The 25,875-nt window shown below is 36.0% G+C and overlaps 1 protein-coding gene across 1 annotated transcript in view; it reads left to right on the plus strand.

Moving 5' to 3' along the window:
• The window catches only part of ACTR3 (actin related protein 3), a 61,139-nt gene extending 35,917 nt beyond the window's left edge, over window positions 1–25,222 (plus strand). The window contains 6 exon segments of the mRNA NM_001134343.1: window positions 3,372–3,515; window positions 6,362–6,535; window positions 19,530–19,622; window positions 19,821–19,946; window positions 23,396–23,479; window positions 25,127–25,222. Coding sequence (NP_001127815.1) covers window positions 3,372–3,515; window positions 6,362–6,535; window positions 19,530–19,622; window positions 19,821–19,946; window positions 23,396–23,479; window positions 25,127–25,222 — 717 coding nt within the window.
• Window positions 25,223–25,875: the final 653 nt, after the last annotated feature.

Consider the following 25,875-nt stretch of genomic DNA (forward strand, 5'->3'; position numbering starts at 1 on the left):
GTAGATTATATTGTGCTTTGAGGACCTCAGTTTACTCATTTATAAAATGCAAATATGTGAGAGTTGCTTGAGGTTGCCAAATAATTGGTCATGGGACTAGGATTGATCTGGTTCTGTTTGACTGCAGTCTTACCATCTATACAACTAAGCAGTAATTTCATTATCTTGATAATATTAGAATAGGAATTTGCAAAAAGGATTTAGCAAATTGAAGAAGAAAGAATGAGTTTTAGTAAGAATTTTAAGAATTAGGTATTCTTGTTATTTTTCCTGCTTTTTTGAATTAATGGAGTGTTTTTTATAATTTCATTTTATCTGCTTTATTGACTTCTTAGCTGTGCTATGTATTTGTTATTGTCATTTGGTTTGGGGGGGTTGCTCTAGGGTTTATAATAAACATCCTTAGCTTATCACAGTCTAACTACAAATAATATTGTACCTTTTAATAAATAAGAATGATACGAGAGCATACTTTCGTTCTAGTCTGTACTACCATTGTCCTTTATTTTGCTCCTACATGTTATAAACTCAGTAGTACATTATTAATTTTTTTCATTGTAATTAGTATATTAGTTTCTCTAGGGCTGTTGTAACAAAGTACTACAGAATGAGTGTTTGAAACAATAGAAAATTATTAACTTTTTCGCAGATATAGAGACCAAAAAGTCGAAGCTCAAGGGGTTTGCCAGGTTGGGTTTTTTCTGAGTCCTCTCATTGGCTTATAGACAGCCTTAATCTCCATGTGTCTTCTCATGGTCTTTCCTCTGTGTCTATCCTAATCTCTTTCTCTTTTCAGAACATGAGTCATATCAGATTAGAGCCCACTCTAATATTTTAACTTAAATTCCCTCTTTAAAGACTGTCTTCAAATAAAGACACATTCTGAGGCATTAGGGGTTAGCATTTCAACATAAGAATTTTGGAAGGGGAGGGACATGTTAGTCCATAACAAATAGTCATCTTTAAAAGAGATTTTAAAAAAGAGATAAAATTCTTTTGTATTTATTCACATACCATTTCCCTTTCTTTGGAAGACCCAAATTTCCATCCAGCATTATTATTATTATTATCATTATCAGTGTTATAATTATTATTATTATTATTTTCTGTCTGAATGTCGGCCTTCATTTCTTGTAATTCAAGTCTCCTGGCTATGAAATCTTTCAGCTTATGTACATCCTTTGAAAAAGTCTTGATTTTGCCTTAATTTTTAAAAGATGTTTTTACTTGGTATATAGAATTTTAGGTTGACAGATTTTTCATTTTAGTTATTTTTCAAATGTGGCTCTATTATCTTGTAGGTTATTACATTGTTTCTGAAAATAAGCTTACTGTCATTCCTTTGTTCCTTTCAATATAATGTTTCCTTTTTTTTGTTTTTATTTTATTTTCATTTTTTTATTTTATTTTTATTTTTAGTGCCACACCCACATGGAGGTTCCCAGGAAAAGGGTCAAGTTGGTCCTATAGCTGCCAGCCTACGCCACAGCCACAGCAACGCCAGGTCCTAGCCACATCTGCGACCTATACCACAGCTCATGGCAATGCTGGATCCTTAACCCACTGAGCGAGGTCAGGGATCAAACCTGCATCCTCATGGATACTACTAGTCAGATTCATTTCCACTGAGCCCCAACAGGAACTCCTGAATGTAATGTTTCTTATTTCTGGCTAACTTCAATATTTTCTCTCTATATATTTCTGGTCCACTAGTGTTCAGCCCTTTGATTGTGATATACCTAAAGGTAGTTTTCTTCATTTCCTCTACTTGGGGTTTATTGAGCTTCTTGGATTTATGGATTTGTAGTTTTTATCATTTCTAAAAAGTTTTTATCATTTTTTTTTCACATGTCTCTTTACCTTTCTTTCCTCTTTAGGGTCTTCAGCTATATGTATATTAAGCTGCTTGAAGATGTCTCATAGTTTTATGATGTTCTGTTCAATTTTTTCTAATGTTTTTTTCCTTTTCATTTTGGATAGTTCTTATTTCTCTTTTTATCACATTTGATGTATTTTTTATTTCAATTATTCTTCTCCTTAGAGAAGTTCTTTTTGGGTCTTATAAAAAGGCCGTCTTTCATTTCTCTCTTCTTCATGTTTCCATTGATATTCTTGCTCATATGAAGTATATGGTAACTTTTTAATGTCCTTGTCTACCAATTCTGTTATATTTGATTTTTCTCTTTATCCTTCTATAAATTGATTTTTCTCCTGGTCAGGGGTTATGTATTCACATTGTTAGGAACTAGGTTATTGGTCTCCTTTAAATATTTTAAGATTTTTTTTCCTGGGACACAGTTAAGTTCCTAGGAGTCAGTTCGAATCTTTTAGGATCTCCTTTTAAACATTCTTAATCACATCCCGAACAATCTTTTTGCTTTAGCCTGTTTTGTCTCCATTACAGAGAGGCAGTAGTCTTCTGAGACTTTACTCGTTGTGCTATTTGAGGTCTTTAAACTCTGGCTAGTAATGGTAGTATAAACTATTCCTGTCTGTGTGTGAGCTTTGGGACTGTTGTGCCCACTCTTTTCCAGAGGTTCTTTCTCTGGCTCTGATGGTTTCCTCACATGAATGAACTAGTCACTTAAGGTGTTACTCTCTTCAGATGTCCAGAGCTCTCTGTGTAGCTCTTTCCTCTTTAGTAGTCTGACTTGCAAACTGTAGCTGCTCTGACCTCCCTGAAATCTACATTCTGTATCCTTATTTAATGAGCACACTAGACTCTGGGTTCTCCTTCACATTATTTCTGCCTGGGAACTCTTCCTAAGCAGGAAGATGGTATGTTCATAGCACTTACCTTGTTTGTTTTCCCTTTTCTTAGGGATCACTGCCCCACTCTGCCTATTGTCAAATATCTGAAAAACCTTTATTTCATATATTTGTCCTGTTTTCTCAATAAAGGTGAGAAGATAAATCCAGTCTCTGATATTCTGTCATTGGCAACATAAAGAAATCCTTAATATTCTTTGTTAATGAAATTTAATTTTGCTACATTAATTTTGTACTTTTGCATTGTGTCAGTAAGTTTATGAATTTGTTTTATAGAATTATTACTTCTGAAATTCACTATTTCTATGTTGTTAAGTCCTTTCAGTCTTGGTTATAAACTCTTAGCAGTGGGAGAATAAATCTTAAATTGCTGGCCATTCTTGTACATAGTATCTATATATAAATCTACTGTAAGTTAACTATAAGGAATACAGTTGAGGAATAAAGACTGGAAGAATTCTCCTGGGATAAAGCAATACTTGAGAATACAAATACAGTAATCTGAGAAATTGATTTTTAATGATTAAATATTTAGGTTGTATTGATTTAAAAAGCATTCAAAGTAAACTTGACACTATTTTTTTTTTTTTTTTTCTGTCTAGGCCGAAGGATATGTGATTGGCAGCTGTATTAAGCACATTCCAATCGCAGGACGAGATATAACATATTTTATTCAGCAGTTGCTGAGAGACCGAGAAGTAGGAATTCCTCCAGAGCAATCCTTGGAAACTGCTAAGGCAGTAAAGGTAAAAAATAATGTTAAGAATATAATTCAGGGAGTTCCTGTCACGACTCAGCAGTTAACTAATCCAACTAGGAACTATAAGGTTTGATCTCTGGCCTCTTCAGTGGGTTAAGGATCTGGTGTTCTTGTGAGCTGTGGTGTAGGTCGCAGATGCAGCTCAGGTCCCACATTGCTGTGGTCTGGCATAGGCCAGCAGCTGTAGCTCTGATTAGACCCTTAGCTTGGAAACGTCCATATGCCGTGGGTGTGGCCTTAGAAAAAGGCAAAAAGGCAAAAAAAAAGAAAATTCAGTTAAAAATTAAAGTCACGTTTATAATATTAACATGAAAAATCAAGGGAAAAAGTCAAGGAGAAAGAAAATAAAATATTTTTAAAAAGCTATTGTTAGCCAGTTAAAATCACTACTCTTGATTATATATATATTATATATATATATATATATAATATATATATATATATATATATATACTCTTGATTATATATATACTTTTTCTCTGTAATTCTTGTAGGAAATTTTGGGGGATAAGCAACCCTTTGCTTGCTCTCAACATTTCATGTTAGAGAGGACTAACATAGAAGAACATTTATACCAGTTGACTTCAGCATACATTTTTGTAATTATTCCCTTTAGTAAAGATAAATGTAGGCATACCTTAGAGATGCTGTGGGTTCTGTTCCAGAGCACTGCAGTGAAGCAAATAGTGAGTCATAAATTTTTTGGTTTCTCAGTGGATTTAAAAGTTATGTTTGCACTATACTGTAGTCTGTTAAGTGGCAGTAGCATATGTCTAGTCTATAAAAAAGTACGGGGGAGTTCCCGTCGTCGCGCAGTGGTTAACGAATCCGACTAGGAACCATGAGGTTGCGGGTTCGGTCCCTGCCCTTGCTCAGTGGGTTAACAATCTGGCGTTGCCATGAGCTGTGGTGTAGGTCGCAGATGCGGCTCGGATCCTGAGTTGCTGTGGCTCTGGCGTAGGCTGGCAGCTACAGCTCCAATTAGACCCCTAGCCTGGGAACCTCCATATGCCACGGGAGCGGCCTAAGAAATAGCAAAAAGACAAAAAAAAAATATAAAAATAAAAAAGTACATATCTTAGAAATACTTATTGCTAAAAAATGCTGTCGTCTGATGATGCAGAGATGCCAGAAACCCTCAATTTGTAAAACCTTATTTCTACAAAGCACAGTAAAATGGGATGTGCTTGTAATTAGTTCACTTCAAAGTCCTCACATCTCAGTTTTCATTGACTTGTTTACTTTAATTCTAATAGTTTCTGTTACAAAAAATTTTGTGATGTAATTGATTCATTTAGCTGTAGAATAGCGACAGGGCTCAGCTTAAGTGATATGACAAAAAGGAAAAATGTGAAGGCTCTGTAAGGTATTTTAATAATTTGTGTGCTCTTTAAGTCTTTATTATATCAGGGTTTCATTCAAAATGCCAACATAATGAGCATTATTTTTTTAATACCTTATGTCAACATACCTAAAAAATTCTGTTGGCTTTTGCATGTTTTGAATATGTAAAGGCAGAAAAACTGCTCAGGTAAAAATAACTCCATCAGTTTAAGTATGCTTGCAGTGTTTTCCTTGCTTGTCAAAGGTTAGGAATGAAAATGAATTTACTACTTCTTAGAAAGTAAAGGAATTAGTAAATGGTTGCCAAAGTCACCTCAAGTACGTAAAAATTAACATGAACACTAATGTTTTTGACATTTTTGGGGAATTCTGTGGCATTAGAAATTAAGAACACTGAGGATTTATTGTATAGCATACATCATTTCTATGTAATTCCTACTTCCAAGGTTTGGAGAAAGAAGACTTTATGTGACATAATCAAATTATCTTTTGTTTTCCAGGATTATTTCCCTTTATGTGTTTTGGTTATCAGTAGTAATATTTGCGTCTGTGTTGGATAGAATCCTTGATGTATAAAAATAGGTGAAATGTGTGTTTTTCTTTTAAAAAAATGAGACTGGCAATCAAGAGTGTACACATTGCAAATAGAATGTTATAACCTATAACATTTTTTTTTTTTGGCCATCCCACGGCATGTGGAGCTCCCAGGCCAGGGATCAGATTTGAGCAGCAGTTGCCACCCAAGCTACAGCAGTGGCAACTCTGAATTCTTAACCCACTGTGCCAGGCCGGGAATCAAACCTGTGTCCTAGTGCTCCTAAGACACTGCCAATTCTGTTGTGCCACCGTGGGAAGGCCATCATGCTTTATTTGTATTTTTGATGAAAACTACTACTTAGGACATAAAACCAAATATGTAGCAGTTCAGCCTTACAGTTGATACTACAAAAAAGAGAAGTTTATATTTTCAGCTTTTTTATTTTGCTCATTTACTTAGACCATAATCACTTTGTTCCAGATAGGTATTCAAGATCTACATATCCAATATTTTAAAAAATATTTTTATGGAGGCATAGTTGCTGTATATATAATATTATATAAATTAGAAGTGTACAGTATAGTAATTCACAATTTTTAAAGTTTGTGCTCCATTTAAATAATTGGCTATATCCCCCATGTTTACAATATATAGCCTTGAAGCTTATTTTATACCTAATAGTTTGTACCTCTTACTGTATTTTGTGGTTATGTCAACTGTTTATTTTCTTCATGTATTTTATGTTTTCTCTTTTCTAGAATACAAACTCCTTAATTATTGAAACAGTATAAAATTTTGGATGACATTAATGAGTTTTCATGAAATAGCATTGAAACACTAGGAGCTGACTCATAGTTTGTCAAGTCTTATTCTAGTTTATTGAAATATATACCATTCTGTTTCACTTTTCCTGAAACAAGAGGAAAAAATTACTTGCTTCTTTTTTCTAGGAGCGCTATAGTTATGTCTGCCCAGATTTAGTAAAAGAATTTAACAAGTATGATACAGATGGATCAAAGTGGATTAAACAGTATACTGGAATCAATGCTATCTCAAAGAAAGAATTTTCCATTGATGTTGGATATGAGAGATTCTTGGGACCTGAAATTTTTTTTCATCCAGAGGTAAGTTTTTTTTTTTTTTTTTTTTAATTAAAAAAAATTTATTGTTTTTCTAAATTTTATTTTATGGCTGCACCCACATCATATGGAAGTTCCTGAGCCGGGGATTGAATCTGAGCCACAGTTGCAACCTGTGTTGCAGCTGCAGCACCTCCAGATCCTTTTTCCCACTGCGCCAGGCTGGGGATTGAACCTGTACCTTCACAGGGACCAAGCCAATGCAGTTGGATTTTTTTTAACCACTGTACCACAGCGGGAGCTCCGTATGTTTTTTTTTTTAAGATGAGATTGTTTTGAAATATTCAGCAGCAAATATCAATCAACTATAAGATATTCAGGGAGTTCTCGTTGTGGCTCAGTGGTTAACGAATCCAACTAGGAACCATGAGGTTGCGGGTTCAATCCCTGGCTTTGTTCAGTAGGTCAAGGATCCGGCGTTGCTTTGAGCTGTGGTGTAGGCTGGCAACTGTAGCTCCAATTAGACCCCTAGCCTGGGAACCTTCATATGCAGCAGGAGTGGCCCCAGAAAAGGCAAAAAGACAGAAAAAACAAAACACAAAAAACCTATAAGATATTCAGAGAGAGTTAATCGCAGGAACTTTGTTTTATGTACTAAAATACTGTGTAGTGTTCAAGGAAAAAATGGTCTTAGTGTTAAAATAGGCTAAACAGTTACTAATTTTCATACATTTAGAAAAATGAAACTTATGTCTCTTTAGTATTTATGGCTTATTTGGAGGCATGGAAGGAGGGGAGCCCTTGATATTCATGGTTATTTAAGTAAAATATTTTGGGACTTGTTTTAGAACTCTCCCCTCCTCCCATATAAAGTGACCATTACACAAAAATCCTTCAGTTGACTATCATAAAATATTTAATTATTAATCAGATAGTCATCTTTCTTTATGAAATGTTAACAACATACAAGCTGTATGAAATTAATGAAATATGTGCTTTTAATAATGAAAGATTCTTCTAGTAATTAAGTATAAGAAATTTTAACTTTATTGGTAGAACTGCTAACATTAAATGCCTGTTCTGCTTATTCAACATTAAGAATATTTTTTAATGTGGTTTATTCACTCAGCAAATAGTGACTGCAGTGATCATGAGCTAAATTTAAGCATTGAGTATTTTAAAAAGAAAAACTATTTATCTTGCTCTTATCAAGCTCAAAGAATAAGAGTGATGAATATCTAAAAAAGGTATAGTTGCTTATTGAATGTATGTATGGTGAGGGCATAGCAAGAAAGAGCATCTAAGTCTGCTTGGAAGCATCAGGGAAACTTCTTTGATGAGATAAGAGTTGAACTGTTGGATGAATGGGTATATGTCAGGCAGCCATGTTAAGGAAATATATTTCTGACACACACACACACACACACACACACACACACACAGTGGGTAGAGGGGTCTGGGGTGTAAGAGAACTAGATAATAAAAGTATAAAGGGAGTTCCCATTGTGAGTCAGTGGGTTAAGAACCTGACTAGTATCCATGAGGATTCAGATTGGATCCCTGGTCTCGCTCAGTGGGTTAAGGAGCTGGCGCTGCTGCGAGCTGAGGCATAGGTCGCAGATACAGCCCAGATCTGGCATTGCCATTGCTGTGGAGCTGCAGCTCCACTTGGACCCCCTAGCCTGGGAACCTCCATATGCCACAGGTGTGGCCCTAAAAAACGAAAAAAATAAATAAAAGTGTAAAGGAAGAGATCGATAGGAGATGGATTCAGATAGATGTCCTCGAGGAACTAACACGCTGTGCAAAGGAGTTTACTGGATTCTGTGCTTGTGCAGAAATGTTGAGCATGAAAATGACAAAGATTTAAAAAAAAAAAAAAAGGAATTCCCATCAAGGTGCAGCAGAAACAAATCCGACTAGGAACCATGAGGTTGTGGGTTTGATCCCTGGCCTCACTCAGTGGGTTAAGGGTCCTGCGTTGCTGTGGCTGTGGTGTAGGCTGGCAGCTGTAGTTCTGATTCACCCCCCTAGGCTGGGAACCTCCTTATGCCTCGAGTGGGCCCTGAAAAGCAAAAAAAAAAAGAAAATGACAAAGATTTATGTATGGTATAATAAAGGTCAGCCTGGTTGCACTGGGTTGGATAGATAGGAACAGAAGTATAAATTGTATTGGAAACAGTTGAGTTCATTGCCATGTTGTAGATGAAAGAGTCAGTAGGTCAGTGAAAATGAGGAAGTAGATGAGAGAAGGAACAGGATCAACATGACTTACCAATTGCTTAGATATGAGGGGAGAAGAATATGAAAAATCTGTGATGATTCCCAGGTTTGTAACTTGAGCAACTGGGTTTGTCATCACTGAAATCAGGAAAACCGCAGGGAAAGAATAGGCAAGGTAAGAAGAGATGAATTTACTATACATCTTCAAAAAGTTTTGAAAATGAACTCTTGGATTCTAAGGGTTTTAAACTGGGGCATGTATCCTGTAGTGAGGGTAGTTGTAAAGTCATCACCATATATAAAGGAAGAGATTGGCCAGGGAGAGAATGTAGAGTGAAAAGTAGGGGAAGACTGGAGCCCTAGTGAACAGTAACACTTTGTGGACAGGCAGAGTAAGAGGGGCCTGCAAAGGATACTGAAGAGTATGGAAAGGAAGAAGCTAAGCGAAGGGATGTGGTGCTAACATTGAGAGAAGTGAATGTTTTCAAGGAGGGAGATTAAATGGCCCTAGTTGCTATAGTGAAGTGATGAAAGAAATTCGAGGAACACCCATAGTGGGGTCTTTAGCATCAAGATTAATGGTGATCCTAGGGGAGCAATTTCAGTGGAATGAAACAGGCAGTTTTGGAATGAAACATTCAGTGGAATGCAACAGGCAGCTTGTTGCATCAGTGAGGTAAAGGTTTGGGAATTGATAATGTGGGCATACCGGGAGGTGGCTCTAAAAGAAAAGTATAGTGGCTACTGGGAACTGGTAAGAAGTGAATTGCAGGAAGACTGAGGTTAGTTTTATTTTTAATAGGGGTTGTTCCAGGGACAGAAGTAAGGAGTTAAACATCGGTACAGGAAAATGTGGAGCTGGGAAGGGTAGAGGCAGATAGCTTAGGAGGTTCATCATCATAGTTCATAGCTTTAGTTTTGTTTTTTGTTTTTTATGAAGTGGACTCAAGCTGCTCTGTTGTGAGAAGGTATTGGATACAAGGATGAAGACCAGGAGAAAATAGTGACTTTAATTGCTATTGAGGAGAATTGAGACAGTGACTGTATTACTAGTAGTGAAGCACCACCGAAGTATGATTATAGTCATACAGTGGTGTTTTTCCCTCCAGGCTGTTGTGGGAAAGGAGCAAAGAGCTTTGCCAAGGTGGAGGTTAAAGTGTGTTGCAGCATAGAAAAGAGAAGGGAATCTGGAAGGCTGAATTGCTTAGAGAATAGTGAGGGATATCGGCAGGGATTGGAGGTCGTGATGAATTTGCATATAGATTCAAGTGGGAAGCAAAGGAGTGAGCACCAGAAGGATAGGGCATTGTTGTCTGACAAGTATACAGGAGTTTTAAGATTTTAGCACATTTTCTTTATATTTTTAAAAATGAAAATGGAAAGGGGAGTTTCCTGGTGGCCTGGTAGTTAAGGATCCTGCATTGTCACTACTGGGGCTTGGTTCATTCTCTGGCCTGGGAACTTCCATATGCCGTAAGCGTGGCCAAAAAAAAAAAAAAAATTAAAAGGATATCGTGCACATGATGTTAAAAGTCAGGTAACATGACAGTGGCCTAGAAAGTAACCACCGTCTGTTATTTAGCCATTAATCTTGGTAATTACTTCCAGATTTCCAAATACTGTGCTTGCACTACTGTTTCTTGATATATCAATGTAAATACATATATCAATCTACTAACCTTCTTTTAGTTAATTTTTTCTAGGACTTCCTTTAGACTATCTATATGTTATGTTTTTGGCTAAATTGATAGTATTACAGTGAATATATTATACTATGCATGTTGTTCACTTTTGAGGCAGTAGTGTACTGAGATTTTTTTTTTCTCATAAAATTTAGTGTTTCCTAAATTTTTGCCTCATTTCTTCATTTGCGTCATTTTGTTTTTTCATATATTCTTTCATTTATTCATGGAGGTGGTAGTTAACTACCTGCTTATACCAGCTCTGGAAGGGATCCTGGGGATGTCACTATTCCACGAAGAGAATTTTAACAATTTCTTTTTCTTTTTTCTTTTCTTTTTTTTGGTCTTTTAAGGGCCAAAACCACAGCATACAGAGGTTCCCAGGTTAGGGGATCGAATTGGAGCTATAGCTGCCAGCCTATTCCACAGCCACAGCAACGCAGGATCCAAGCCGCATCTGTGACCTACACCACAGCTCAAGGCAGTGCTGGATCCTTAACACACTGAGTGAGGCCAGGGATCGAACTCTCATCCTCATGGATGCTAGTCAGCTTCATTAACTGCTGAGCCATGATGGGAACTCCAACAATTTCTTTTTCTTAAGCCTTGTTTTACTTTTCCTTGTGTAGTTTCTTTCTGCTACCTTTAATTTCTGGGACTTTTGAAGGTTCTACAGGATGCTCTGAAAGCACTTAGGATGTAAATTTTTTTTTTTTTTTTTGTCTTCCAAACAGGGTTGAAATATTTGACTTACTGTTTCCTTAACTCTGCTTTTCGTCCTTGGGCATTTACATTTCCTTTTACTTTCCCTCTGTCCTTTTTTAGGGGATCCCAGAGGATGGTGAAAGAGAGAACTGTGTATATACTTGGAAGTCAGGGCAAATTTTTCAGTGGGAACGGTGTATATGTGAGTGGCTGAAGTAAAAGTGGATTAGGAATTCTCTTGTGGCACAGTGGGTTAAGGATCTGGCGTTGTCACTGCAGTGGCTTGGATTGCTGCTACGATGTGGGTTCGTTCCCCAATCCAGGAGCTTCCACATGCCAGGGATGTGGCCCCCCCCCCCAAAAAAAAAAAAAAGTGTATTAAAGGTCAGGAATTAGGACTCTTGTGGAAGATACTGAACCAAAATCTTAGATGAATAAGATCCACAAGACAGGAAATATCTTGAATTTCAAAAGAGGAAGAATTTGAGTCAAATCTTTTTTTTTTTTTTTTTTTTTTTTTTTTTGCTTTTTAGGGCCACATTTGTGGCATATGGAGATTCCCAGGCTAGGGGTCTAATCTGAGCTACAGCTGCCCTCCTACATGATAGCCACAGCAGCACCAGATCCGAGGCACTTCTGACCTACACCACAGCTCACGGCAATGCTGGATCCTTAACCCACTGATCAAGGCCAGCGATTGAACCCACAACCATGGTTCCTAGTCAGATTTGCTTCTGCCAGCCATGATGGGAACTCCAAATACTTCTTTATAGACACAATTAGCTAACATCTTGACTGTCTTAAAAACCTTCAAACATTATGGTACAACATTGTAAATAAACTATACTTCAATAAAACTTTAAAAAATGAAAAACTTGAAACATTAGCTACATAAATAAAATGTGTTTTGTGTCATAGTGCTTAGGAAAGGGTTAGTTGCCTGGATGAAAATTTGTCTTGATGCTTAAATAATTTTTTCTATTTAAGCAATCTTTAGTGTTTGCTATATGAAGTTTTCTTTATTAAATTTTTTATTTTACCTTTTCTTTTCTTTTTTTTTTTTTTTTTTTTTTTGGTCTTTTTAGGGCCGAACCTGTGGTATATGGACGTTCCTAGGCTAAGGGTCGAATTGGAGCTGTAGTTGCTGAGCCACAAAAGGAACTCTATTGTTTCTTTAAAACTTTGAAACATCTTTTACTCTCCATAGTTTTACTCTTCTTGTAAGTAAGTAATTTCTTCTATGAGAAATCTGTTTTCTTTTCTCTTACAATTTATTTATTTATTTATTTTTTTTAATCTTAGTCTGTTATGGGAGTTCCCATAACTCACTGAGTTAAGAACCTGACATAGTTTCCATAAGGATGTGGGTTCAATCCCTGGCCTCACCCAGTGGGTTAGGGATCTGGTGTTGTCAAAAGCTACGGTGTAGATTGCAGATGCAGCTCAGATCTGGCATTGCTATGGCTTTGCTATGGCATTGCTATTGCTATGGCTGGTGTAGGCCAGCAGCTGCAGCTCAGATTCCACCCCTAGCCAAGGAGCTTCCATGTGCTTCGGGTGTAGATGTAAAAAGAAAAAAAATTTTTTTAAGTCAGTTATGTATGTGCACACTGTTTAAAAGTCGTAGTTATGGGAATTCCCATTATGGTGCAGTGGAAACAAATCTGACTAGGATCCATGAGGATGTGGGCTTGACCCCTGGACCTGCTCAGTGGGTTAAGGATCCAGCATTGCCGTGTGCTGTGGTATAGGTCACAGACATGCCTCAGCTCTGGACTTACTATGGCTGTGGTGTAGGCTGGTAGCTGTAGCTCCAATTTAGTCCCTAGCCTGGGAGCTTCCATATGCTGAGGGTGCGGCCCTAAACGACAAAAATAAATAAATAAATACATAAGTGAAAAAGGGTATGTGGGAAATGAACATTTGAAGACTTTGCATGTCTGAAAATGTGTTCATTTTATCTTAGATTGGAAATCATTTTCCTTCAACATTTTGAAGCTGCTGCTTGATTGCTTTCCATTATAACTTGAAGTGAAAAACTGCTCTGATTTCTAAACCTTGTAAAGGACCTGTTTTTTGTCTTTTGGGCTTTTTTCTGTTTGTTTGTTTTGGCTGTACCTGTGGCATGTGCAAGTTCCTGGGAAGGGATCGAACCTGCACCACAGCAGCAACCCAAGCCGCTGCAGTGACAGTGTCAGATCGTTAATTCACTGAGCCGCAAGAGAACTGTTTTTTTTTCTTTCCAGATAGATACTTGTGAATCTTCCCTTTGTCCTTAGCGTTCTGCTATGCTATTTTCTCTTTTAGTTGCTCTTTTGTTCTAAGCTCTAGGTGATTTCTCCAACTTTGTCTTCTGAATCTTTTATTCAGTTTTATTTCTGGTAACATACTTAATTTTCAGGAACTTCCCCTACTCCTGCTTTTGATGTTCTGATATGCTACCCTATAGTTGTTTCATGATTGCGTATCTTTTGGCTCTCTGAGCGAGTTAGTCATAAATTATTATTATTATTTTTTTAAGTTTTATTCTTTCTGCTTTCTTCCAAGTTGCTTTTCTCTTTGTTTTCATTCCTATAATTTTCATGCTAGAGACTCTGGGGGATCACTTATTTAAGAAGGGGATGCTAAACTTGTTGGAAAGCTGAGCTTTGTAGGAAGGACTTGTTGATTATGGCCTTTTACTTGAAGGAATGCCCATTGTGTGTTTCTTTAGATCATTTCGGGTAATCCAGTTCCCAGAGAAGACTCCTGCATATAAAGATTGGCAGCTAAATTTTGGAAAAGGGTTGGTATTTGCGTGTTAGCAGTAGGCTGCATACCTCCACCTAAAATCCTGCATTCACTCCTTTCAGCTGTGTTTGAGAGTCCTGGGACTGCTTTATTCCCCTTAGAGCACAGGTTAGCCAGTTTTCTCCTTGGATGACCAGGACTCGTTTGATAAACTTCTTTGGAGGGGATCTGGGGCTTTAACTGCTTTTCAGAGAGACTTTCAGCCAGTCTTCCTCCCTGCCCTCCTTCCACATCAATATCAGCACTAACAGGTACAAGCAGTCTTTGGGGGATTTGTGATACATCTTGATTCTTGGCTTTTCCTACTGATGACTTAATAAGTGTTTTAGAGGAAGTGCATGGTCTTGTCCATCTGCTTTCCAGGTTCTGTTTTACCAAATTTTGTTGCTATTTCTTCCTGTTCTGTTCTCTCCGTACTTTTGGGACTATGCCTTTAAAATTTTCCTCTTTACAATGATTTTTAATAGAGAAAGAGCAAGATCAGATATATGTGTTCAGTCCACCATGTTTTCTGAGAGTAGACCTGTTTGTTTTTTGTATTGTATGAACTGTGTCACTTCCCAGGTTAATTTTAAGATTCTTCTGTGAGTTTAAATATTTTTGTCATTTGAAGGATTCATTCAGTTTTTTTGTTTTGGTTAGATGAAAATGTAGGCATCTGAGCTTGATTGAATACTGAAGATAAAATGTGTGAAAGTGTAAGGGAATATTTATTTTTGAACTGCTGAATTTATTACAAATAGTAAAAAGAACTGTTTTTGGAAGGAATAGGTTTAGCATTTTTTTAAAAGAAAATTAAAAAATTTTTGACAGGGAGTTCCCATTGTGGCATAGCGGAAACGAATCCTACTAGGAACCATGAGGTGTCGGGTTCAATCCCTGGCCTCCCTCTGTGGGTTAAGGATCCGGCATTGCCGTGAGCTGTGGTGTAGGTTGCAGACGTGGCTCAGATCCCGTGTTGCTGTGGCTGCGGCATCATAGGCCGGCAGCTGTGGCTCCGATTAGTCCCCTCACCTGGGAACCTCCATTTGCCTTGAATGTGGTCCTAAAAAAAAAAGAAACATTTTTTTTGACAAAGCTATTTGGGCTAATGTGTTTTAGTTGGGTATGTTCTCTATAAATTTTTCAAAAGGGAGAAAAAATTTTCCTTCCTTGATAGCTACTTGCAGAAATATATACCTGATCAGGGAACAGTTAGAGGCAGGACTAATCCTTTTGCTGAAGAGTGAAAGAAAGGCCTAACAATATTCTCAGTAGGGACCTAAGTTGAGCCTATTAGTATTGCAGTATTGAATAACCTCCAACAATTTATTGTTAGTTTCTTTGTTTTCCCTTCATGTATTTAATAAATATTCATTGCTTGCTACTTTATTGTGTTCTACTTATTCTCAGCTGGAGTTCTGCAGCACAGTAGTTGGTGACCTTTTTCAAAAAAATTTATTCAGATCAGACATCATTTCTTCCTAAATGAGAATTTCTGTGGGTAGATTCCAGGGTATGTGAATATTTAAAAGTTTATAAATTTTTTCTTTTGTATGTTCCTGATTAAAAATTACCATGAGAATCGGAGTTCTTTTGACGCAACAGGTTAAGGATCTGATGTTGTCAGTACAGCTGCTTGAGTAGCTGCAGTAGCACAGGTTTGATCCCAGTCCTGGAACTTTCACATGCCCGTGGGTGCAGCCAAAAAAAATTTACCATGAGAAGGGCATACAGATAGATAGCACAGGAATGACTGGCGTTGTCTCTGCCTTTTACATGCTCAATGTATAGCAGATACACTATTTGATAGGTATTAAATTTATAGGAAGGTTAATCTCACGTGCATGTATGTGTACATTATTGTTTTAAGTAGGTACTGAAGAGTATGGCTAACAAAGGACAATGTAGAGAATTTATGAGTTTTATATCAACAGATTGATAAGATAAAGTAAAATTTTCAGGATTCTAGTTCTGCTGCTCATTCGAGTTAATTATCAGTTAAGTCATTCCCTTCCTATAACCTAGGTTATCTGTAAATGGCATAGAAAACCAGCCAAATTGAGCCGTATTCTCCCATTTTCCCATAGACTGCCTCTGACAGGTATAACATTCCTGAGTCTATAGGTTGGCTTCGTAGGACAGTACTGAGCCACATTTCTATACCTACTGTTTATCCCTATAAGGGTTTCTTATGTACATTCATCAGCACATTTCAAGAAAATAGGTTTTGACTACTAGTTTCTTTATTCTTAGTGCAGGTAATAGAAGTCAGTAGAATTTTTGTTAGTGATATTTTACTTTATGTAAATTAAAGTATTTTTTATTACTATGCTTTTTTACTCAAGTAACATTAAATTTCTCCATTGTATGCTTAGCCTCTAAATAACTTGAAACTAATTTTTAAAACAAAAAACGGTACATGGCTAATAATTACTAATCAAGTTATGGAATCAGTTTAATGAACAAAGGAATATTCTCTCCCATTAGGAAAACCTAATTCTAAAAATGAGGCCAAGAAAGGTTGTTGGCAGTTCATTTTCTAGATAATATTTTAAATTATATTCATTTTAATAAAGTATACTTATTTTTTGACAAATTGGAGCTAAATTTTGACCTTTTATTTTAAGAAAAACCCTTCTAACATTTCCTTTCCAATTTTAAAGAGTAATATCATTGGCACTTACACATATTTCTGAAATGTTTTAGTAAAATAAGATCTTTGTTTCAAAATACAAGTTTAATTCTGAGATGTAGCATTTGAAAACTTTCATGGTTTTCTTTTTTTGTAGTTCCTCTTAAGAAATGTACAACCTGATTTAGGAAGGTTGTAGGCACAAATATAAAAATAAATGATGGGTAAAAAGGAAGCTTTCCCTAATATTTCTCCTTGTATAAAACCTTATTTTGTATATAAAAATTAAATTTTAAAGTATTATTTTTAACTTCATTCCATTTCTGTAATGGTTTAAATTGTCAAACAACTTTTCATCTCAAACTTACCTATCCAGTTTGTTAAAAAATTCTGGGAGTGCCTGTAGTGGCTTAGCGGTTGATTAATGAATCGACCAGCACCCATGAGGACGTAAGTTCGATCCCTGGTCTCGTTCAGTCTCACTCCAGTGTTGCAGTGAGCTATGGTGTAGGTCACAGACACAGCTCGGATCTTGCGTTGCTGTGTCTTTGGCATAGGCCAGTAGCTACAGCTCCAATTCGACCCTTAGCCTGGGAACCTCCATATGCTGGGGTTGCGGCCCTAAAGAGCAAAAAGAAAAAAGAAAAAAAATTCTGAAAAGTATATTGTATAACACACATGTACTTAACCATCCCAAATAACACACTAATGTTTTAACATTTTTGATATTTTTTACATGTATTGAAATAATACAGAAAGAGTACCTTCCCCAGACCCTTTCCTTTCTCTTTTTCCTTTTTATCCTTTCTCCTGAGGTAATGAGTTATGAATATATCTAGTCTGTGTTTTTAAATATACATGTGTATATGTTTTAAAATGTTCTGTATATATGTTTTATATATACACGTAATTTACATACATGGAATTATTCAAGTTTTTTTTTCTTTCATTTTTTTTTATTACTCAAATGAATTTATCACATCTGTAGTTGTATAATGATCATAACAATCTGATTTCACAGGATTTCCATTCCACAGCCCAAGCACATCCCCCCAAACTGTCTCCTCCGGAGACCATAAGTTTTTCAGTGTCTGTGAGTCAGCATCTGTTCTGCAAAGAAGTTCCGTCTGTCCTTTTTTCAGATTCCACATGTCAGTGAAAGCATTTGATGTTGGTGTCTCATTGTACGGCTGACTTCACTTAGCATGATAGTTTCTAGGTCCATACATGTTGCTAAAAATGCTGGTATTTCGTTCTTTTTAATGGCTGAGTAATATTCCATTGTGTATATGTACCACATCTTCTGGATCCACTCCTCTGTTGGTGGGCATTTAGGTTGTTTCCATGTCTTGGCTATTGTAAATGGTGCTACAATGAACATTGGAGTACATGTGTCTTTGCGAGTCATGGTGTTCTCTGGATAGATGCCCAGGAGTGGGATTGCTGGATCAAATGGTAGTTCTATGTTTAGTTTTCTGAGGAATCTCCATACTGCTTTCCACAGTGGTTGCACCAATGTACAATCCCACCAACAGTGTACTAGGGTTCCTTTTGAAGTTAGCTTTTTTAAAATGTCAGCTGTTTGGAAATCAGGTTTTTTGTTTGTTTTGTTTTGTTTTGTTTTGTTTTTGTTTAGGGCCACAGGTGCAGTATATGGAAGTTCCCAGACCAGGCGTCAGATCAGAGCTGCAGCTGCTGGCCTACACCACAGCCATGGCAACACCAGATCCAAGCCACATCTGTGACCTACACTGTAGCTCGTGGCATTGCTGGATCCTTAACCCACTGAGTGGGGCTAGGGATCAAACCTGCATCCTCATGGATACCAGTCAGGTTCATAACCTGCTGAGTCACAATGGAGACTCCAGAAATTGTTTTGATTAAGGGTATGTCATTGTGTGAATATACTGTTCATTCTTGTTATTCATAGTATAAGTTATATAAAGTTGCTGTGAACACTGGATTAGTTAGTACTGAACCACTGCTTCTAGGGGAAATGCGAGCTTAGGTTTCTGAGAGCTTCAGCCTACCTTTGTCACCTGAATATGTAACCGTATTTTATATGTGTTTCTGTTTAGAGAACTATATATATGTCATCGATTTATTAACATCGAACTCAGTGTCAGGAGCACCATAATTCATGCCTGAATAAAGTTTATCTTAACACTGTATTTTCTCCATAAGGCACATCACAAACTTGTGATTAGGAGCAGTAGATAGTACTTCAGTACCATGCTTGCGGGCCATTTTAAAAAGCATAGTCACCCACAAAAATAGGATAACTGTGGCACCAAAGAGATCATGAAAAAGATATTTATTTGTAGTATAAAAGCTGAAGCAAGACAGGCCTTGCTCCACCTGAGTTGTGAATGTGAATATCAGTCAACTTATGCACATTCACGTGTCAATGAGTGACTGTGAAAGTACCACAAATACTAATTTTGGGGTAATGAAGCTAATAGGCAAATCTGCAAATACCAAAGTCTGTGAATAATGAAAATTAATAGCACAACATTTTATTTATTTCATACCCTGATGGACTTCTGGTTTTTCTTTTATAAGTAAAGCTGTAGTGAACAAGCTATTATGTAACAGCACACATATAGGAGGTTCTTTGGGATATGTTAGAAGTGGAATTAGTTGTGTATACATTTTAAATTTCATTTGTATTGCCAAATTGTTCTCCAAAGTGTTTACATCAATGTGTATTCTTGTAAGCATTGTAAAGTGTTCCTATTTACATAGATTTTTGCCAGCTCATAGTATATCTTTGGCTTTACATTTTTGTTATTCTGATGGTTATGGTGATTATAAAGTGGTGTGTATATATATATATATGTATATATATATACATACACATTGTTTTAATTTGATTTCTTCTGAAATCTTATATCAGTTTCTTTAGATCAAAATTTATGTTTTCTGAAAGTCCTTTTGCTTTTGAACCGAAGATTCTTAATTTTTTATTGTGATATTTAAATCATTAGTGGCCTGATTGCTATCACATGTCCAACTTGCTTTTCAGTTTGCTAATCCAGACTTTACTCAGCCTATCTCAGAAGTTGTAGATGAAGTAATTCAGAACTGTCCTATTGATGTCAGACGTCCGCTCTACAAGGTCAGTACTTATAACAAAATTGTTATTCTGGGTCATACTTTTTAAAAACTTTATTTTCTCTCTGTTGTTGAATGTAAATTTAAAAACACTTCTCTTCAAAAGGATATCATAGGATATTAATACCATTTCTAATATCTTTAATTTTTCCTTTTTCTTCATATGAAAGTCATACTTATTTATTTTTCTCCTCTAATATAGAATATTGTCCTCTCTGGAGGTTCAACCATGTTCAGGGACTTCGGACGACGCTTGCAAAGAGATTTGAAAAGAACTGTAGATGCCAGGCTGAAACTAAGTGAGGAATTGAGTGGTGGTAGATTGAAGGTTGGTTTTCGTGATGTTGGTGGTAATGTGGAGGGTGCTTTAATTGTTGTATCGGGAATGGAAAATGTCTGCCAATTTTCTTGTGTTTTTGTTTTTGTTTTTAGTGCTGTACCCTGGCATGTGGAAGTTACCAGGATAGGGGTCGAATTGGAGCTGTTGCTGCCGGCCTACACCACAGCCACAGCAACACTGGATTCAAGCCTTGTCTGTGACCTCTGCCGCAGCTCTCTGCAACACCAGATCCTTAACCCACTGAGCGAGTCCAGGAATCAAACAAACCTATATCTTCATGGATATGAGTTGGGTTCGTTACTGCTGAGCCACAATAGGAACTCCCGATTTTCTTTTACCTTAGGAAGGTAAAAGGAACCTCTGAGATACTCCAGTGAAAAGTGGTTAATATTCTAGGTTCATATCCATGATATTCTTGGTCATTTGATTCCTCCAGGATATTACCTGCGTTTCTGGAAAATATTCTTAGTTATAGCTCTGAGAAGGATTTATTTGATCTCTGTCTTACAATTAATTTTTTCTCCTCATAGTTATATAATATATACATATAAATATATGTCTATATAGTTACATATCAATATATGTAATAGATTCCTTACATATTTTAGAGGTAATATTCTTTATGGATCCACAAAATTGTAGGACAGCAAAGCGGAGCTGAGAGAGAGGCTGCTGTGTGGTCAGGCCTGCTTTCACAGACTGACTTTAGCCTCTCCAATACCAGCCTTGCAGTGTGAAATCATATTGGTGGTTCAGGAAAATAACCTTTCTATAATGTGTCCTATAATTTTGGGTTTGTTGTCAAAAAATTAAAATTATCTTTGAATTCTCATATGACTGGTTTCCATATGTTTATAAGACTGATTTTCATTAAATTTTATGTTTCGTTTTTGTGAAATGTAGGATATTGAGGCAAAACATTGATTCAGAGGGTATGTTGCCAAGTAAAACACATTTTATTCAACTTGGAGCCCTCATTCTTAGCAATTTTCTATCTGAGACTACCGCAGTCACTCAGGATTACTTAAAAGTAAAATACTACACTCTTAGAGTTTGCTGCTTGTTGAAAAACTTCATGACACTAAGTTTTGATTATCTTCAACTTAACCCTTGGAGTACAGTAAAAAGTATGTTTAAGTAGTTGTTTAGTTTGTAATGACTCATTACATGAAATGAAAAAAGTGCTATTTTTGGATACAGTATTTCAATAAAATAAAAATAATTACAATATTTTTAAGCTGTATATTTCTAAAAAATGAGAGACTTTTTTCTCTGAGAGATGTCAGCACTATACTGACCTATCTAACGATACAAGAAAAACCCTATATACTGGAGGACTACCTCCTTCCCTTTGATTACTTGATAGTCGTTTTGTAGATCTTAAAACATCTTTATAAATCTGTATTTAAATCTGGCTTTATTTCTTTTCAATCCCATTTTTAATGGCAGCCAAATAGCTCTTTAACACACAAAAAAGCTGTATCTTTTTTAGGACATGTAAGTTTTTAAACTTCATCTCAAAGTACTTTGTATTTTTAAAAAGTAGATAAAACCTAGTAGAAGAAATTCCTATATATTGTTCTAGATTGCCAAATTTTAGTATTTTGTATTTGCTTTATTATTTTATTTTAATAAATGTGTATATATACACAAATATACACATACATCTATTCCTGAACTGTTTGAGAATGAGTTGCAAATAAGATGTCCCATTAACCTTAAATATTTTAGTGCGTATTTCCTCAAAACAGGCCATTACAATTATCAAAAATCACAAAATTAACCTTGATGCATAATATATTGTCATACACAATGTATTATTTAGTTATAGACCTGAATCAAATTTTGCCATTTTTCCCATTATTGTTCTTTATAGCAAAAGAAAAAAAAATACTTTTTTCTGGTCTAGGATTTAATTCAGGATCACATACTTGAATAAGGTATCATGGCCCTTTAATCTGGAAAAAGTACTTGTGTTTTTTGTCTTTTATAACCTTAATGTTTTCAAAGAATACAGATAACTTATTTTGCAGAATGTTCTCAATTTGGAGTTGTCTGATACTTCCTCATGACTAGTTTCAGGTCATTTTTGGCAGTAATACCACAGAAGTGATTTTGTATTCTTTTTAGAGCACTATATCACTAGACACATTTGTCCCATATGTTAACTTTATTTACCTGGTTAAGTGTCAAGTTTCTCTACTATAAAGTTATTTTTTCCTTTATATTTAATAAGAATTTTAAGGGAAATACTTTCAGATCATGTAACCCTATTTTTCATCAAACTTTCAACCATTGGATTTAATATCCATTTTTCTTTCCTAAAATAATTACCACTTTTGTCGTTTCCAAATAATATTTTGCAACTTCCATCATTTCCTCTGTTTTATAGTCTCCTTTTATTGTAATGAAAAGTATTTCCTTCTCCTTCATTCATTCATTTAGTAACGAACTCCTGATTTCTCAGGCTGATTCACTGATATCATTGTGCCAAAATATCAACATATCATTAATACTATTATTAATTTTGATGCTCAGATTTTCTCTGATTTGGCCAGTAGGAACCATTCAAAGGTGGCTTTTTTCCCTTTTCTTATGGCCTCAGTATTTTTCAAGTACTTTCTTAATTTTTGGCACAGCAAAATATTATAGCCTCATCTTGGACTTCTTTTCTCCAGTCTTAGAATCAGCCATTTTGTTTCATTTATATAAACAGCTAATTTTCTTTCTTTCCTTTTTTTTTTTTTTTTTTTTAGGGCCTCTCCCGAGATATGTGGGTGTTCCCAGACTAGGGGTTGAATCAGAGCTGTGGCTGCTGGCCTATGCCAAAGCAACACAGGATCCAGGCCGCATCTATGACCTACACCACAGCTTCTGGCAATGCCGGATCCTTAACCCGCTGTGCAAGGCCAGGGATCGAACCTGCATCCTCATGGATACTAATTGGGTTTGTGAACTGATGAGCCATGAGGGGAACTCCAATAGATGATTTTTTACTTATAGAAATTAAAAGCTGTGAATTCATACTGATGCTGCCAGTTGCAGGATACCATAAGGTTCATTCTAGCCTTCTACCTTCTCATATTTGTAACCCTCTCTGACAGTAAGAAACCTGTCTTCCATTTTCTAAAATATATTTGTTTTAGCTCAATCCTGTTAGTAGTTTTTATCTTAAGCCTAAGTACATAGTCATAATACTGTGTTTACAAGTTACCTAGGTTTCTCTCACCTCAGTGTGGTTATGTTTTTAAAAAAATAGTAAAATTATCTTAATTTGTTTTTGTTGCATTCTGTTTTACCCCATGTACCCCTTGCATCTTTTAAAGTTTATTTTTATGTGAAACATTGCATTCTTGTGTTTGTACATTTATGTTTAAATGATACAGAAATTGTTATTTGAATTTACTGTTGAACTGATCTTACCATGTCTTTTTTAGCCAAAACCTATTGATGTACAAGTCATTACACACCACATGCAGCGATATGCAGTTTGGTTTGGAGGATCCATGTTGGCTTCCACAGTAAGTGAGATGAAACTACTTAAAATTTTGATTTTTTTTTTTCTTTTATGGTAAAAGAATTTATCAGTACCTATATAACTTAGAACAAGAGAAATTTCTTTAAAGTATATCAAAGTATTGCACAGGGAACTTTTAAAATTGGATATAAATTTTTTTTTTTAGGGCTGCACCTACGGCATATGGAAGTTCCCAGGCTAGGAGTTGAATTGGAGCTGCAGCCGGCCTTTGCCACCACCACAGCAATACCAGATCCAAGCCTCATCTGTGGCCTGCACCAGAGCTCATGGTGTAACTGGATCCTTAACCCATTGAATGAGGCCAGGGACCGAACCTGAGTCCTCATCGATACTAGTTGGGTTTGTTACTGCTGAGACATGATAGGAACTCCCTGGATATAAATGTAGATGGTATTTTTCAAAGTAGAATTCATTTGGATTTATTCTTTTTATATTTATATTTTGTCTTGTTAGAAATTTCTTTAGAATGAGAATTTAAAAATTAAAATTTATCTGTAGGGAAAAATATTTTTAACACTTAATAGATATCATAAATCATTTTTTCTATGCAAATATCAAAAGGCATTGAGTTACATGTTTCATTGCATAGGAAATATGATCTAAACTGAATAAATGAAATTACTAAGATCCCTCTCCTCAAACAAAAACATCTTAAAGGTCCTTTAAAAGATATTTAACATCATTAACATAGTAAATAATGATGCTTTATCCCATAGTGCAGAGTATTAAATAAAATGTCAGAACTTTATCTGAATTACTGAAAAGTACACAGGCTTGGATTTAAAACCATTTAAAAATAAGAGGTGAAAGTTATTTTCTTTTTTCTTTTTTTTGGCTTTTCTAGGGCCGCTCCCACAGCATATGGAGATTCCTAGGCTAGGGTTCGAATCGGAGCCGTAGCCACCAGCCTACACCAGAGCCACAGCAACACGGGATCCGAGCCTCGTCTGCAACCTACACCACAGCTCACGGCAATGCCAGATCCTTAACCCACTGAGCAAGGCCAGGGATCGAACACACAACCTCATGGTTCCTAGTCGGATTCGTTAACCACTGCGCCACGATGGGAACTCCTGAAAGTTATTTTCTTCCTTAATTTGAGTTGTCTTTAATTGTGCCATATGACCTAGTTGAGTTTCTGAATTTGCCCTTTGAGAAATGAGATAATAGAACATGGAATAGTCTGTCTATACCAGACCTTGAGTGGGAAAAGCAAGTTCATCTAGAAGTTTTTGTGGCATGACTAGGAGTGATTTATCTGTGTTTAGATTAATGCTGTTTCTTTAGATTCTTGATTCAATACACAATGTAGGAAAGTCTCAACAGAATAGTCTGGGCATTTGAGATTCAATTTTCCATTTCTCAGAATCTCAAAATCCCAGGAAAAACAAGGGTTGAGAAAGGGGGATGGAGGGACTTGAGTTTAAATGTGCCTTTTCAGTTCTGGTTGTAGATTTACAGCTGATTTTTGAGTCATGATTGCTAGAATTTCTAAGCCTTGTTCATGTACCATAGATGATGGACTAATGATAAACATTTTAGATTTAACAAATCTATTTTAAAGCATGTAGTAAAGTAGATTTTTTTTTTTGTTGTTTTACTCTTACTAAATATATGTTTTTGTTTTCAGCCTGAGTTCTACCAAGTATGCCACACCAAAAAGGATTATGAAGAAATTGGACCTAGCATTTGTCGTCACAATCCAGTGTTTGGAGTCATGTCGTAAAATTGGCTTCATAGTTATTGGGGTTAGGGAGGTAGGGAAGAAATAATCTTTCTGAATACCTGTTTTGTCTGGATGGCTGGTTTTGAGGTTTTAAGCCTGACTTGAAATAAGACCAAACATAATTATACAGGAATATTTTAATAAGTGTATCAACATGCGAATATAGAGGAGAGCCAAAATGATTAAGTGTTTTTCTTTAGATTGAATATTTGAATCTTATGTGTAACAAAAAGAAGTGGGTTTTAGTTCTTTCTGTGCCCTGGTATTTTGTATATTATTGAATTATCCAAGATTTGATGGGATTTATCGGTATGTAGATAGCTCTATAATGCTTGAATTGTACACTTTGAAGTGTGCAATGCAAGAGCTTGTTTATATTTCATACTTTTTATACTTTGAGGAAAAAACGTCAAAGAAAAACTAGTATTTGAGGGAAAAAAAGCAACCAAGTAAAGGATAGATACAAAAAATAGCCTGTGAGACTTGGCATACACACACACTCATGGGATTCCAGTTATTACGAAGTGCTTCCATCCTCCTGTGCCCCACAATGGTTTTCTTTGCAAGTGCTTTTGGAACTAAGAAGCTAGTATCTTGGATTAACTGATGCCTGCTAGTGCTTTCTGATTACTTGCATTCTGTTTCTTGCTTTA

Source organism: Sus scrofa, chromosome 15 (genome assembly GCF_054392235.1).
Source record: "Sus scrofa isolate SSC_HxYL_T2T_F1_AM1 chromosome 15, Sscrofa_HxYL_maternal_Yorkshire_Landrace_v2.0, whole genome shotgun sequence".
Classification (NCBI taxonomy): domain Eukaryota; kingdom Metazoa; phylum Chordata; class Mammalia; order Artiodactyla; family Suidae; genus Sus; species Sus scrofa.